The 16,123-nt window shown below is 49.4% G+C and overlaps 1 protein-coding gene across 1 annotated transcript in view; it reads left to right on the top strand.

The window, feature by feature from the left end:
* Positions 1 to 16,123, top strand: part of LOC136938808 (dihydropyrimidine dehydrogenase [NADP(+)]-like) — a gene marked incomplete at both ends in the record, with an annotated part of 63,019 nt that overhangs the window by 29,621 nt on the left and 17,275 nt on the right. Inside the window, 4 exons of the mRNA XM_067231760.1 lie at positions 7,777 to 7,864; positions 9,337 to 9,498; positions 13,764 to 13,960; positions 15,141 to 15,222. Of these exons, the coding sequence (XP_067087861.1) occupies positions 7,777 to 7,864; positions 9,337 to 9,498; positions 13,764 to 13,960; positions 15,141 to 15,222 (529 nt within the window). The remainder of the gene's footprint in view (positions 1 to 7,776; positions 7,865 to 9,336; positions 9,499 to 13,763; positions 13,961 to 15,140; positions 15,223 to 16,123) is intronic.

Below are 16,123 nucleotides of genomic sequence, written 5' to 3'. Positions count from 1 at the left end.
GACAGAGACACAGTGTAAGAGAAACCAGGAGACAGAAGGAGTGTGTGCTCTTTCGCTGTTTCCTCGTCCTCTGTGATCCCACTCCACCGTGTTACCTGGGCTCTACCCTGGCTGCCTGGCTGCCTGCCTGGCTGCCTGGCTGCCTGGCTGCCTGGCTGCCTGGCTGCCTGGCTGCCTGCCTGCCTGGCTGCCTGCCTGGCTGCCTGGCTGCCTGCCTGGCTGCCTGCCTGCCTGCCTGCCTGGCTGCCTGCCTGGCTGCCTGCCTGGCTGGCTGCCTGGCTGGCTGCCTGGCTGCCTGGCTGCCTGCCTGGCTGCCTGGCTGCCTGCCTGGCTGCCTGCCTGGCTGCCTGCCTGGCTGCCTGGCTGGCTGCCTGGCTGCCTGGCTGCCTGGCTGCCTGGCTGCCTGGCTGCCTGCCTGGCTGCCTGGCTGCCTGGCTGTCTGCGTTCCTCCACTCCCTCACTCCTAGATACCAAACAGCAGACCAGACAAACAACCTCTGCACATGCTACCGTATATAGCCACCTAGGAAATGGATGTGCTCATGTTTGAGTGTGTGTATCAGTGCGTGTGTAAGCGTGTGTATGTGAGTAGTATTGTTTAACTACCCTTGCGAGAATTAGTCCCCACAAGGATAGTAAAATAAGAAAGAATTGACCTTCTGGGGAAATCTTCTTGGGCTTTCTACTTCAAGTGCTATTTCTTTAGGTTTTAGGGGGTTTAGGGTCAAGGTTAGAATTGGTGTTAGGGTTAAAATTGCATTGAGGATTAAGGTTAGGGTTACACAGGGTTACACAGGATAACACCATTTTGAATGGAAGTGAATTGTCAGTCCTCACTAGGATGGTCAAACAAACTTCTATGTGTGTGTGTGTGTGTGGGGGAGGGGGGGGGGGGATTGTGTGTGTGTGTGTGTGTAAGTATGTGTGCATCGTGTCAAAGGTCTGTAGGTCAAAGTGAAGATCTGAGCTGAAGGTTTCTGTTAACTGGCGAGAGGAGGGCTAATGAATGCCACGGCATGCCCCTACTCACACACTGAGGGGACACCACGCATTCACGATTCACACGCCATACACCCTCCGCACCAACACACACACATACACACACGGTCACTAAAAGAACAAGGCAGTAACATGAGGTGGTCGTCTGGTTTTCTGAAGGATGGCTGTCGTTGCCTTAAATGAATGCGTGCCCGTGTGTGTGTGTGTGTGTGTGTGTGTGTGTGTGTGTGTGTGTGTGTGTGTGTGTGACTCAGCGCCCAGCGTTCCCCAGTGCCCATCACTCTTTCTTTTGATTTGCTTTTATTGCACCCTTCCTCCTGTCTCTCTCTGTCTCCTTTCACGTCTCCTCTGCCGAGAGTGATGAACTAGCCCAAAAGCATGTGCAAGCACAACGACTCTCTCTCTTTACCCCAGCCACGTGAATTTCAATGGCTGGTTGCAAACTTTCGGAGGACTTGAATTGCCCTCTGTGTCAAAGGCCCATCGAACGCCATGCATCAACCATTTTTTCCCCTCTTCTTTAGTATTACCAAGCAACGTGAACGTCAAGGTGAGCTATGGGAGAAGGACAAGTGGAATCTTTTTCTCGATCTCGCGTTTAGAGATGCATAGAAACACTTCGTATATTTAATCATATAGGTATGTGTGTGCACGTGTGTGTCTGCACGTGTGTCCATACAGTTAGTTCTGCATGTGTATTGAATTCTGCTTCATAGAATCCCTTTTAGATTAAGGCCATTCTTTTCAGCGGCCATTTTCTGATTGATTCCATTCTGGGATTGCTGCTCCCGCAGGGAATATTTTCATGATATTTGAAAGGCCTATTCAATGTTGTAGCTGTGGTGGTCATAACCATTATCTTGTCAAATGATAGCCAAGCTGAAAATGGTGGTGGTTTTGTTTGATTCTGCCTTGTTTTCAGCAGTAATAACCAAGGAGACGCGTCGTTCATATTTAAATGGTTCTTTCACTGTCTGTGTAATGTCACACTCCCAATTTTACCCTCTGGTATGTAAGCACTTAAGATGGCAAGAAAGAAACGATGGAAGGCTTTAAAGATAAATACGGTACTTCCCGTCGGCCTCTCTCACCGCGGGCATCCTCAGGTCCGACCGTGACGTGACTTCAGCTGGCCAAATGCACGTATTCCTCTGAGACATGCAGGTAAAGTTCCGACGACGAAGCAAACAGCAGCAGAGCATCGATCTCAAGAACAAACGGCAGAGCTTTCTCGCCCTGGACCATTCCGTGTGATAGGGTAACACACGCTCGGGTCCTGAACGAGCCGCCAACGGCACCAACACAAACATTAGCGCGTGCGCCGCTGTTTGTCAGTCACTCTTTGTCGGCAGCCAGTCCAGGGGGTATTGGGCTTAGCAAGATGGCCCCCTCAACCTCTTATTCTTATCAACTGAACCGAAGAGGACTGGCGAGGGTCACAGCCTAGGTCTGTGTCAGGTTAGCTAAGGTGTCCTATCCATTACCTTAGCTCATTAGCCCTGATAGCAGCACTGCTGAGCGCCAGGATCCTGCACGATGTCGAGGCTCAACTAAGGTCAGACCTGGACCACTACAGTAATTGTAGGATTGTAGGGGATTATGGCAGACGGAATCCCCTACAGAACCCCCCCCCCCCCCCCCCCTCACCGGAAAGTGTGTGTGTGTTTGTGTGAAGTTGCTCTCTGCTGGCCCCTACAGTTTACAACGGTGATTGTCAGGAGAAGAAAGGCATCGAATCCCCGCAGTCCTTTCTATTTTCAGAAGAAAACAAAGTCAAATTAAACAGGCCACCACACCAATTTCGGCAAGTGCTTTTCCTGTGTTTGTGGGAGACAGTCAAAAGTGCCAATGAGCTTGTTACTTTTATCAAATACCCTCGATCACTTGCCACTGAATATATTCATTTTGATGAAGATATAAGGCTTCATTTTGGTGTTCGATTGATGGAAGTGGGGCTGGAGGACAGACGATTCCTGTCCTGTTATGTGACGGTGAGGTTTTCTGGCTTTGTAACAGTATATCCTCTCTCTCATTTCATTTCTCCAAAACTAATCGAAAAGGACTAATGTGTGTTATTTTAGATAATTGTCACTTTTCGATTTTTTTTCTAATTTCTTTTTGATTTTAAATGGTTTTGAATGGTCGATTTGAATATCAAGCACACTCCCCCCCCCCCCCCCCCCCCCCCCCCCCCTTCACCCGTGCCTAAAGGCCCTGGTTTAATTGGTCTATAACTTTGACAGTTAAAGCAATTAAGATGACAGGTGAATGTGTAAAAGCGTCCTGTTCGTTATAACCCCTACCTGTCTACCTTGACAGCTTCCCACCATGCTCTCTGCTCCAACTGTTACCATGACTCCCCTCTGCCTCCATTTAAACTCTCAGTTTCAACAGTTTAGCTGGGTAAATGTGCCACTGCAACTGGGTCTGCCATTCCGTGTCAGGAAGTCCTGACAATGCCTGAGCCCTTGGCTCTCTTTGTATGCACGGCATATGGAAGATGGTTTCTGTGCTTCTCTCTCAATGAAGGATTAATGACCCTGAATTTACATTTACATTTAGTCATTTAGCAGACGCTCTTATCCAGAGCGACTTACAGTAAGTACAGGGACATTCCCCCCGAGGCAAGTAGGGTGAAGTGCCTTGCCCGAGGACACAACGTCAGTTGGCATGACCGGGAATCAAACTGGCAACCTTCGGATTAATAGCCTGATTCCCTCACCGCTCAGCCACCTGACTCCCTATCACGTTTTGTCATGTTACCGTAAAAAGTTCAATTCCCTGAAGTGATTTATTTATATATTATCCTGTTTTTGTGTGAGATATTGAGCTGTTGTTTGATATGGAACATATCATGGGTTTGGTTTGGGAGAAAAACACTGTTGCAGGTGTACCTCTCTTGTCAGATGTCTTCCTCCTCTTTTCTTTTCTCACTCCTCCCTCCCCCTCTCCTCCCTCCGCTATCCCCCCTCCTCTCCTCTCCCCTACGCACTCCTGGTGATGCATCTGTGTAAAGCTGTTAGACCTGCCCTGTCAGACCCCGTCCTCCTCTCCTCTTGCTCCATCCGCCCCCTCCTCTCCTTTGCCCCCTCCTCTCCCTCGCCCTTCTCCCTCCCTCCCCAACTCCCCTCCCCCTCCCAGTAATACATCTGTGTACAGCTGTTGGGCCTGCCCTGTCAGACCTCAGCATGTCAGCTTTGACGGACGCCATGGCAACCCGGAGCAGCTCTGCACCCCCGGACCGACCCCGCCCCACCTGGCTTTGCTCCGGCGCTGGACACGCCTGCTACCTCGCATCCTGCCTGACAGGCTTATTATCAAACCACATTATACGTTGTCATGTCTCCACCTGCTCCAGCTAGGATGACTTACTTCCATGTTTGAGTCAGGTAGCGGTTGGTTAACATGACTAGCTGACTGATTCAAACTAGCTTCAGTGACTGGAGTGGGCTCTAGGACACTGTCCATGGTGCTGAAAACCCAAAACGAGAACCCATACATGCAATGCATCTTACAACTGCACATTAAACTTTACTGATCTGACAACAAACACATTTCATACACTGAGGATAAAGTTGGGCTGAAGGTCATCAAGTCACACGAAGAACGAAAACAGATATTTTTCCCCACTATGTTATTTAGTCATTAATTCCACATGACTATGGACTGAAAAACAACTCATTTCACGAAGAGTGATGAGCAGCTGAATGTTCCTTGACAAAATAATAAAAGTGGGGAGGGAAGGATTGTGTGTGTGTGTGGTGGGTGGGGAGGTGGGGGAGGGGGGCGGTAGTGTGTGCGGCAGGCAGGCAATCATTGAAATTAAAAATCCTCACAGGTCCCTCTGCATTATTGAATTCCACTTCTCCTATTGCTAGCTCATTTGGCGTGGTAATAATAGAAACAATGAATTAGCAGATTAGCTCTACCTGGTGCATGTTGAGGCTACAGAATGCAGAGGACGACACTCATCAAGGCATTCACGGTTATTAGACGAGCAACACAGACCTGGAAGAGAACAGCTAATGCTCACTAGCTAATCAGCAGCTGGTAGGCTCTCAGAAATACCAAGAGGTTGTTTATTGTTTTTTCGGGGGGAGGGAGGGAGGGTGGAGAGGAAAAGAGGTAGAAAGAGAGGGGGAGAGAGAGGGCTCTGAGAGGAGGGTGGATGAGTGAGAGGGAATGTTTGCATGAAAGAGGGAAACCTGCGTATGGGAGGAATACACCTGCACTGTGCCCTCGCAATGGTGTACTTGTTTGTAGCGCACAATAACAAGTGCGCCCGAACAGAAGGGAGAGCGAGAGAGGAGCGAAAGAGAAAGAGAGGAGAGATAGAATGAGAGAGAGGGAGAGAGAGAGATAGGGGAGAGTGGGTGAAAGCATGGCTCTGTGGAAAGCTGTGTGTCTGTGTGTGCCCTGGTGAATTGCTGTGACCTAGAGCGATTCTTGAACAAATAAGATTGCCTTTGTGTGTGCATTATTTTCTGTTGACATTTGCTAAGCGCTAGGGCTGCTGGCCACGGGAGATAGATGAGGGCCTAAAATGTGTCTGGAGCTGCCTGCCTCTTTAATGCTAGCTGGAGAGGAGGAGGAACAGATGAGAGAGAGAGAGAGAGAGAGAGAGAGAGAGAGAGGGAGAGAGAGAGAGAGAGAGAGAGAGAGAGAGAGAGAGAGAAAAAAAAACCAATAGGATTCTTCTCCATGGACAGCCCTCCGTGCTTTGTCTCTGACACTGAGAGGAAAAAGGTTATTCTATGATTTTGGATGCCGTTTCATTTTTTTCCCTCTCCCCTTCTTCTCCCATAATATCGTTTCAAAGCGTACAGGGTGACTGCCAAGTAAAGGTGCCCTTACATAGACATCGATGTTTCTATCTAGCTGATCTCATGTTTATTAATATGTCCATGAATTTCGACCTGGTCAGAAATCACAATAGCGTAGTGTATTTATTTTGATTTTAGTTGTATGGGAGTGTGCCTGTGTGTGTGTGTGTGCGCATACGTGTGTGTGTGTGTATCCTGCCAATCCAGCTCTTCGCAAGACACACTGCTGCAATATTCATTGGTCTATAGGGCACGAAGATAATTTATGTGCAAATAAAAACGGGGTCAACAGCTAATGTCAGCTGGTGATCAGCTGCTAAGGTTTTTATTAAAACAACGCAGGTGGGAGAGACAGGAAACTGTGGGGTGCAAGCTTGTCCATCTACCTGGCTACTGCCCCCCAGTAATTACCCCTCTGTCAGGGTGCTAAGTGGTATTAATGGAGGCCTGGTGCTCTTTGGTCTGCTCTGAGCCCAGAGAATAGAGAGATGTGATTATTATAGGTGTCCAGCTGGAGTGGACCTATAAGGGGGGGGGGTTCGCTCTTTTTTTTACTCTCTCTCTCTCTCTCTCTCTCTCTCTCTCTCTCTCTCTCTCTCTCTCTCTCTCCCTCCCTCCCTCCCTCCCTCCTTCCCTCCCTCCCTCCCTCCCTCCCTCCCTCCCTCCCTCCCTCCCTCCCTCCCTCCCTCCCTCCCTCCCTCCCTCCCTCCCTCTCTCCCCCTCTCTCTCTGTGTCTCTCTCTCTCTGTGTCTCTCTCTCTCTGTGTCTCTCTCTGTGTGTATCTCTCTCTCTGTGTGTCTCTCTCTCTATGTGTATCTCTCTCTCTGTGTCTCTCTCTCTCTATGTGTCTCTCTCCCTCACCTTGTTTTTTGTTCTTATGCTTCTCTTTTTTTCTTAGACTGTTCTTCTTGGTTCCTTCCCTTTCTCGCCTGGTTTCTGTCTCTGTCTTTGTATCTCTCTCTGTCTACACCTGCCTCTCTGTATCTCTGTCTGTATCTCTCCCTGTATCTCCCTCTGTTTCTCTTTCTCTCCCACGCTTTACTCCCTGTCTATTCATCTTGCGAACAACAAGATTCACTTCATTCATTACGCCTCACACCTCTCACACCTCTTACAGCTCATTAACAGCCCTGTCCCTCCCCCCTCCTCCTCCACTCTCCCTCCCCCTTCCTCCACTCTCCCTCCCCCTTCCTCCACTCTCCCTCCCCCCTCCTCCTCCACTCTCCCTCCCCCTTCCTCCACTCTCCCTCCCCCTTCCTCCACTCTCCCTCCCCCTTCCTCCACTCTCCCTCCCCCTCCTCCGGTCTCCTCCTCCAGTGTCTACTAGCCCCTACTCCTCTACTCTCCTCCTCCCCCCTCCTTTTATAAACAGCTGTTAAAAGGAGGGCCTGTTACTCTTTCGCACTAAGCATTAAGCCAGAAATGCACCCCCCCCCCCCCACACACACGCAAAAAAAAAAAAAAAAAAAACAGATGCCAAAGACAGCACATCCATTTTGTCTGGGCATGAATATTTAATTGGCTTTCCTCTCCCAAATCATGCTATTTATCATTTAGAATTGGTGGTGGTGTTATTGCTTTCCAATATGGCAGCATCCATTCGTAGCCTGCCACAATCATCAGATCCCTAACACTAACGGCCCTGTTGCTGCCAATGTAGAGAACTTCTCTCATGTGCCCCTCTTTAACAGCAGAGTGGCTACTGTCACCCGGCAGGATATAATGAGCTCTCCGGTCTTATTTTGACCCATATGTTTACATTGAAACCCTGCAAGAAATGTTCGGCTACTGTATTTCTGTATATTGTACAATATCCTGACTTTTATTTATAGATATCCATATATCTATATATCTATATATATATATAAAGAAAAACTTCTAGAATAAGTGAGGTTATTTTGAGCTGTTTTGTCTTTCATGGTTTTTGGACTGTTCATGTCTGCTGTCTGTACAGGTGTCTGAAATGTGCCGACGCTCCTTGCCAGAAGAGCTGTCCCACCAACCTGGACATTAAGACCTTCATCACCAGCATCGCCAACAGGGTAACGGTCCTCATGTCTCACACCTCCCGCTCTCGTCTCATGTCATAGAAATGAGACGATGTGTCTCAGCTGTCTAATTCAACATCTGGCTCACCTTATCATGATGTATGTCGTGTCGTGGTTATTTTCTATATAGATAGATGACGGTTGATGTATGTTTTTTTTTTTTACACCACCTCCGGGTGGTAACTGTAGATTTATATGCGAACAACCAAATTGTACTGACCTGGCAACATCAATTTGTGTGTTTGTGTATGAATGATACAAGTCGCGATCTGATAAGACAGGTTGTTTACCTGCTGTTTTTGAAGGAGATGAACCTTATAAGGTAGATTAGATCAGGCATTTCGGTGTTCATCTAGATGAAAGTGTGGCTAATAAACATGTATGCCGAAGTGTTGCGCGCGGAGAGAAATAAATATTACGAATAAGGCATGAAAGGACTTTCATCTTTATAATCTGGAACTCCTCCTCTCATTTCATTATCTAATTCAGTCTACCCGTATTGGTTTTATATGTGAAGCCAATATTTGCATGCCATATGTACTGTGCAATAAACCTCAGAAGCGTACAGAATAATATTAATAAACACATTTCATTCCTGCCTATTTTTACCTATTTTTCTTGACATTTTCACTGCTCCCACATATCTTCTCATCTGGGATTTTTTTTTTTCAAGGAATGGAGAGATTTGCCTAAAAGAGTCTATGTGCTGAATCTTAGTCTCCCTAGCAAGCTGGAGCCTGTTAATTTGCCATGCAAGGGAACATTATAAAGCTATTAAGGCCCTTAAATTGGATTCAAGTGGGGAAGCCATTATCATTCACATAAGGATGATTTCAATTGAAATAGATTCCACCAAAATTGGATCTGGTTGATCAAAAGCAAGACGTTGGATCAGATCTACACAGAATAATTCTATCTGTAGCATCTTCACTAGATCAGAGAGTCCATAAAGCTAAATGTATCCATCCATACCCACCTAATCAACACTGCCCAACTAGTCTGTGTCAAATATATATATCATATATAAGTCACTGTGTGTGTATGTGTGTGTGGGTGTGTGTTTGCCTTTGTGTCTAGTTATGTGTGTATTTGTGGGAGAAAGATCTACATAATGAGATAAACAACTTTTATTTAATCTAATGGGCCTCCCCTAAACCATCAGATTTATTTCCTGTTCGCCATCTTAATTTCAACTGTTTGACGTTGCGTGCGGCCGTTAATGACTCCAGTCACTCCGACAGTCCCAGAGAAAAGGAAGAGAAGGTTGGAGAGATCGGGGTTCGATTGAACCGCTCTGAACTCCTTTTGTCATCCTGCGGCAGAGGGGTTTATTTTCTACCCAGGCTCCTTCCTCTCCTTTCTGACGTTTAAGAGAATCGCTTCGTTTCTTTTCCGGAGAGTCCGGGTAGCCTGCAGCTCCCCTCACGACCTCCATGTTTCGTATTCCTTGTTCCGGCTGTGTTTAGAACTATTACGGGGCGGCGCGGGCGATCCTGTCGGACAACCCCCTGGGCCTTACCTGCGGCATGGTGTGTCCCACCTCTGACCTCTGCGTGGGCGGGTGCAACCTCCTCGCCTCCGAGGAGGGACCAATCAACATCGGAGGCCTGCAGCAGTTCGCCACAGAGGTACGGCCTTCATGGGATTTTTTGTGCAACCCCCGAGGTAGGGTATGCAGGGATTTGTAGTCCGAGCACACCAATTCTAGAGGTTCTAGAGAAAGTTGAATAAGTATACCTGCTGGTGGTTTCATGGAGTGTGGGGAAAGAGTCAGGGTAATGGCTTTGAAGGGGGGTAGGGGTGGTGTTCTGCGGTGTGAGCAGGACAGCTAGAGGGGTTAGGAGAGACGTCAGTGAGTGGTGTGGGTGTTCCTCCTCCTCACCGGAGCATCTGCTAGCACGACTTCGCTGTGAGCACCCCGAACAATGAGACCGTTCCACATAATGAGATTGACTGTTGTCGCACCTCTCTGGCGGCTTCCGCCCGTGTTTGCAAGCTTTGGGTTTTCCGCCGCCGTTTGCTGGTGTTTTGGATGCGGTCCTGTCTGGCTGTCTGGCTGTCTGGCTGGCTGTCTGGCTGGCTGGCTGCTGTTCCAGCAGACTCCCTGTAACCCAGAGATGGAGAGCAGCTTCGGGGGTTAAGCTGAGCAGGAAGTGGAGGCTGGCCCATTGCGTCTGTTGCCCTCGTAACTCTCCTCGGCTTTATCACCCAGATGTGGCCCGTTGCCACAACGATAAACATCTGATTAGGGAAACAGGCTGGTATTGGGGGAGGAGATGGATAGAGAGAGTGAGAGAGAGAGAAAGAGTGACAGAGAGAGAGAGAGAGAGACAGAGAGGGAGAGAGATGGAGAGCGAGGGAGGGAGGGAGGGAGGGGGAGAGACGGAGAGAGAGAGATGGAGAGGGAGAGGGAGAGAGATGGATAAAGAGAAATGGAGAGACATATATGGATGCAAGAGATGTATAGATGGATGAGAGCACAGAGAGGAAATATAGAAGCAAAAAAAAAAAGATAGCAACAGCCAGAGTACTGCAGACGGGGAGCAGAGGGAGACCTTGTTAAGACGTTTGGAGGCCAGCCTGCTGGAGATATAACAGTAGACAGGAGCAGCAATGCCAGTGGTGTCCTTTATGCAGCGAGGCCGTTATCACTAGCGACAGCTTGTTAGCGTAAAGCTACGTGGTTTTGAACCGCTATATGCTGCATTTGTTTGATCATCTGTAGCCTCGCTTGTCTTCTTTTTTTTTCGTTTTTTTTTTTTTACTCCTGTTGAATAATAAGAAAGGAGCAGGTATGCATGCAGGATACGTGTGTGTGTGTTGGGGGAGGGAGGGGGACCTTTGGGAGGGGGGGGGGGGCAGGGACAGTGTGAAGGCTGTTGCTTGTGCCTTGAGGGATGTTTGAGATGGCAGGTGTTTGTCATACGCTGGTCAGGGATGTGCGCCCGTGCGCCCGCGTGCGTGCACACGCGCCCGTGCGAGCGCCATGGAGCTGCAGAGGCGCGCGCGTGCACGGGTGTAGGTGTGCGCGCACGCGCACGCGTGTCTTCGTCGCACAGCTTAGAGATAATCAGGGGATCTGTTCCTGTCATAGTTATTCTGGGCTTTATTTAGTTCCATGGTAACTGCTAATTAAATGAAAATGTCAAAGAGAGAGTGTAGGCTTGAATCGCTGCCTCTGACCTGCTGCCTCTCACACGCACGGCTCTGCCCACCCTCTGCCTAACGAAGGCTTTCATTTCCCCAACACCCCCCACTCAGTACCAGGACAGTCCAACGCATGCACGGGCCTTGACAACGGCGCGTTACAGCTCACTCCGCGAGGGACTAAAGGACTGCATTACCCTAATGAATGCAGAAGTAAGACGTTGCGTTGATGAAAGGAAGGATTCCGATTCAATTTTTCTTTTCTTTTCGTTCTTTATGAGCCATTGGGTTCCGCAGCCACCGGTGAGACCGCGTGCGAGAGATGGGAGTGTGTAGATGGACATTAACGTGGTTGCACAGCTGTTAAGGCTGTATGGATGGAGTAGATACACTGTTCAAGCAGTCCATGAAGACATACATACAGACAGACAGACAGACAGCAAGATGGACGCCACGACAGTCTTGCATAATTGCATCACAGCCATAGTGAAATAGAGCTCTCAAAAAGCCCATTGGAACAAGAGCAGCAGTGTCTGGATCTCTGTTTTATGTGGATATGCCTCCACGAATGTCCAATTCCCTGTCTGGGGGCTCGGGCCTACCGTACGCGGGTATGGAACTGTATTAGACCTTGAACCAGGGCCAAACCCAATGGGGAAACAGCAGAACATGATGATATAGCTCTGAATGAGTGGAACTCAGTGTCCAGGCGCACAATACACCAGATTTAGGCCCAGCGTGATGTTTCAGGACTCTGTGTTCAGCCTCTTCCAGTTGTGGAACCATGCAGTATTAGTGCGTATTGAATACCAATGTGTTGCTTCCCCTCCATGGAGCTTCTGAACAATTAGACATGAAGAGAGAGAGAGGAAGGTTGCCCTGGAGCATCGCCGCTGGTAACATCCTTAAAGCCTTACATTTACAACCCTGTCAGGTGTGTGTGCGTGTGTGTGTGTGTGACTGTCACGTATTTAAACAGCGCTAAACAGGAGTGAGGACCCCCTAACATGACGGCTCATTTGGCGCCCTCTCACTCACCTTCCCTGTCTGTTTCCCTGGCTATCAGACAGGGTGTGCCACTTCCCATCCCCACACAAGCACACACACACACACGCTCAAACACACACACACACACACACAACCCTGGCTGGGATCTTTCATTACTTTCTGAAGGATAAAAGGCACAATTACAAAATATGTTGACAATGTTCTGTCCTGTTCTGACCCTCTATCTCTCCTCCCTCTCTTTCTCTTTCTCTCGTTCTCTCTTTCTTTTCTCTCTCTCTCTCTCTCTCTCTCTCTCTCTCTCTCTCTCTCTCTCTCTCTCTCTCTCTCTCTCTCTCTCTCTCTCTCTCTCTCTCTCGTTCTGTCTATCTTTTCTGCCTCATTTTATCTATCTCTTTTTCTGTCTCTCTCTTTCTGTCTGTCTCTCTGTCTGTCTGTCTCTCTTTCTGTCTCTTTCTTTCTCTTTTTCTCTCTCTGGCCCCGCCCGCTGTTCTGTTGTGACTTATCATACATCTCTATCAAGGTGGCAGCTCCTTTCTCCTTAAATGTGAAAGGTCATGGCGGTTACCAAGGCGATAATTAGATAACCCCAGGTAGAGGAGACTGTTGCCCTCGCAGCTCAGCTCAGACAACAATCCCTACCAACGGTGGTCCTCTCAAATCACAGATAAAGTCACTGCCTCTTTTCATTTAGGAGGGAAACAACCTGGAGTTTCTTTCCCGTCTCGTCCTCTCCGTAATCCTGTAGGGCTTTGTGAGCGTATTAGCGTCTCCGAGTCCTGAGAGGGAGTAGGTGTCAACGAGAGCAACGGGGCTCTGTGTGTTCTCCCTGGTTCAACAAACCCGGGGTTAAGGCTTTATTTCAACTCTGGGTTCAGGTTCGGTGGCAACTAATGTTCCGCTCCGAGCTGAACGTTTTTGATTGATGGTTTGGTGTGAATAGGCTGCAGAGCTCTGGTTTCCTATCACACAGGCCAACACTCTTCAGCACACCTGGTTTTGTCACAAGTAGTTTGGCAGTCATTGTTTCAATCAGGGAGCACAGGGGGAAATTGGGGGGGGGGAAAACAGATTGTGTTTGGAATTCAAGCTTTGTTTTGTTTCCGGGGTCTGCGGAATTATTCGCGGTTTGCCTTCACAATGCACTCTGGGATTATTAAAAATGCATTGTCATGCAGCAATTTGAGCTTCACAGTTCATGAACCTCATGAATAACTAAATTGATATCACCTATAAGGTAGCTTACTCGGGCATAGTATTGTACTAACAGTCTAGGCTGTTATGTATGTCTGTCTGTGGAGATAATCACATTTAGCAGACGGATCTATCTCTCTCTCTCTCTCGTTACCTGGGGTAATACGTCGACTGCCAAAGATGACTACTGTACATCTTGTGGTTGTGTTGTGTTAATGGTCCTGATCTCTCACATGGTATCTGCTGACACTGTATTAGCGTGCTGATATGATCTATGCTAAGTTCACACAGAATGGTTCCAGTAGCTGAATCTGAGTGTGATATGAACTAGCTAATAGTAGCTCCAGTAATTGACTTCAGGGGCGCATGATTCATTAAGTCAGTGGTGCTAATGGAGTCATCTCAAAAGCTAAACCCAGCCCATTCAGTGAGTCAGGGAAGCTATAGCAAGTTCACCAAAGTTGAGTGTGTTTCGTATGCATTTCCACCCAGGTCTGATTGGTGGATCAAGCAACTCCCAAGTCTGTTTTGTGTTGTTCCCAACCAGGTGTTCAGTAAGATGGGCATACCCCAGGTGAGAAATCCGGCACTCCCTCCACCGGACGAGATGCCAGAGAGCTACCACTCTCGGATCGCTCTGATTGGCTGTGGGCCGGCCAGCATCAGCTGTGCCTCCTTCCTGGCCCGTCTGGGCTATGATGACATCACCATCTTCGAAAAGCAGAAGTACATTGGCGGACTAAGGTGTGTTCAGCAGTGTTTCCCCTAGGTTTACAGCTTTGGGGGGGATTTCTGTAGAGACAGAAATTACATGCCGTCGTGTAAATAAGATAAATAACATAAGGCCATTTAGTTTGTTTAATAAAAGAGCAAGCTATAGAGATAGGAAAGGTAACCTTAAATGACTTATTTTGTGATCTGACGCTATATAAACAAAATTATCTTGACCTTCCAGGGCGAGTGGGGGCGGGGGGGGGGGGGCGTTGGGGGCGCCCCCCTAAAATAATGGTAGGGGAAACACTGTTCAGAAATACTTAGAATCCCTTTATCTCTGCACCACTTTGGCTGTGTGTGTATGCGTGTGTGTAAACATATATGTATGTGTGTGTGTATGTGAATGGGTTGTTGGTCTATGTATGTGTGTGCCTGTGTGTCTATGTAGGTGTGAGTGTGTCTACGTGTGGGCATATATCGGTCTGTGTGTGTGTCTGTGTATGTGTGTGTGAGTGTGCTCGCGTGCGCGCACACTCACACACTCGAAAACACTCAGCGGCGAGTTGCGATGTGGCCACCCTCCTCTCTCCCCACCTCGGATGATCTGGAGTCCATCTCCATTCACGCGGCCACGCACAGCCATGCATCCCCGATGATCCAGAGCCTGCACCTCTTCTCCCGTTGTGTGAGCGTCCCCTCGAAAGGGCATTGTTGATCATGCTTTGGCTTTGGAATCAATACAGAGTAACGTCTTATAAGGTCAGAATCTCTAATGAGAGCCCCTGTAATTGCGAATATTCATCTTTCAAATGCCTGGCTTTGGAGCGCGTTATCAATTACCGCAGTCGCTCTCTTCTGCTGGCGTTGGAGCGTTGCCGCGGGTGTTGATTACCCCAGGGAGGGGCCTGTGGAGGTCCACAGCATCGACCAGGCAGGAAGGGAGAGGGGTGTGAGGTCCGGGGGGGTGGGGGGGGGTGGGGGGGGGGGGGGGGGGGGTGGGGGGGTTGGTTTGGGCGTCCTGGCTTCCAGAGCTGGGTTCGGGGTTGGAACTCTTGCAAGAGGGGGTCAGCTCGTGGTCTTTGAGCTCAGGAAGGAGCGAGTCCGTTTGAAGGAAAACTTGACTATTCTCCACAGCGCCATGACTTTTTCTTGCCCCCTGTCTCTCCCTCCTCCCTCCCTCCTCCCTCTCTCTCTCGTTCGTCTCCCTCAGCTCTGCAGAAATACCTCAGTTCAGGCTCCCCTACGAGGTGGTGCACTTTGAGGTGGAGCTGATGAAAGACCTGGGAGTGAAGGTAATGAGAATCCTCGACACGCACACACACACGCACACACAGACGCCCACACGCGCGTACACACTTCCCTGACCTTTTCCTCCGTCCCTTCTTCTTCTTCGTCTGTTTCTCACCCACTCCCTCGCTTCCTCCTGCCAAAATCTCTCCTCCTCCACTTGCCCTCCCTCCCTCCCCGCCTCCCCCCCCCCTCTCACTTTGTCTGGCCCTCTCTGGCCCTTCCTTACTCTCTCTGCCACTGTCCCCAGATCCTCCCTCCATCCATCCCTCTGCTCCCTCGCTATACTCAGTCCCTCCCTCTCTCACTCGCTCTCTTCCTCCCTCTCTCACCCCATCCCTCTATCCCTCCCTCTCTTAATCTATCCCTCCCTCCCTCTATCCCTCCCTCCCTCTCTCAATCTATCCCTCCCTCCCTCTATCCCTCCCTCCCTCTCTCAATCTATCCCTCTTTCCCTCCCTCTATCCCTCCCTCTCTCTCGCTCCCTCTATCCCTCCATCCCTCCCTCCCTCCCCATCCTTTCCCGTCCTCCATTCTCCAGCTCACACATCAGAGAGTTGAGTGCAGAGAGGCGACAGGTCTGGGGAGAAGATCGCCAGCTCAAATGTCAGACGCATTAATAAAGAACAATTAAAAGCTGCATCATGGAGGCGGGCAGACGTGGGGGTGGGGGTGGGGGGGGGGGCAGAGGAGACCTGGGGCTCAGGGTGCTGCCTGTCTGTCTTCTGTCTGAATGCCACCGCGGTGAGAAAGGGCAATCGATACCTCACCACACCACGCCACACACCAACTATTATGCCCCTGCCCTGGCCCCAGCCCCAGCCCTGTTCCAAGTTCAGGCCTGGGCCCTGGCCTCGGCCCCTGCCCCGGCCCTAAGCCCCAGCCCAGGCACTAACGCTAGCCTCA

This window comes from Osmerus mordax (assembly GCF_038355195.1).
Source record: "Osmerus mordax isolate fOsmMor3 chromosome 15 unlocalized genomic scaffold, fOsmMor3.pri SUPER_15_unloc_3, whole genome shotgun sequence".
NCBI lineage: Eukaryota > Metazoa > Chordata > Actinopteri > Osmeriformes > Osmeridae > Osmerus > Osmerus mordax.
This window is presented reverse-complemented; position numbering and strand designations above follow the sequence as displayed.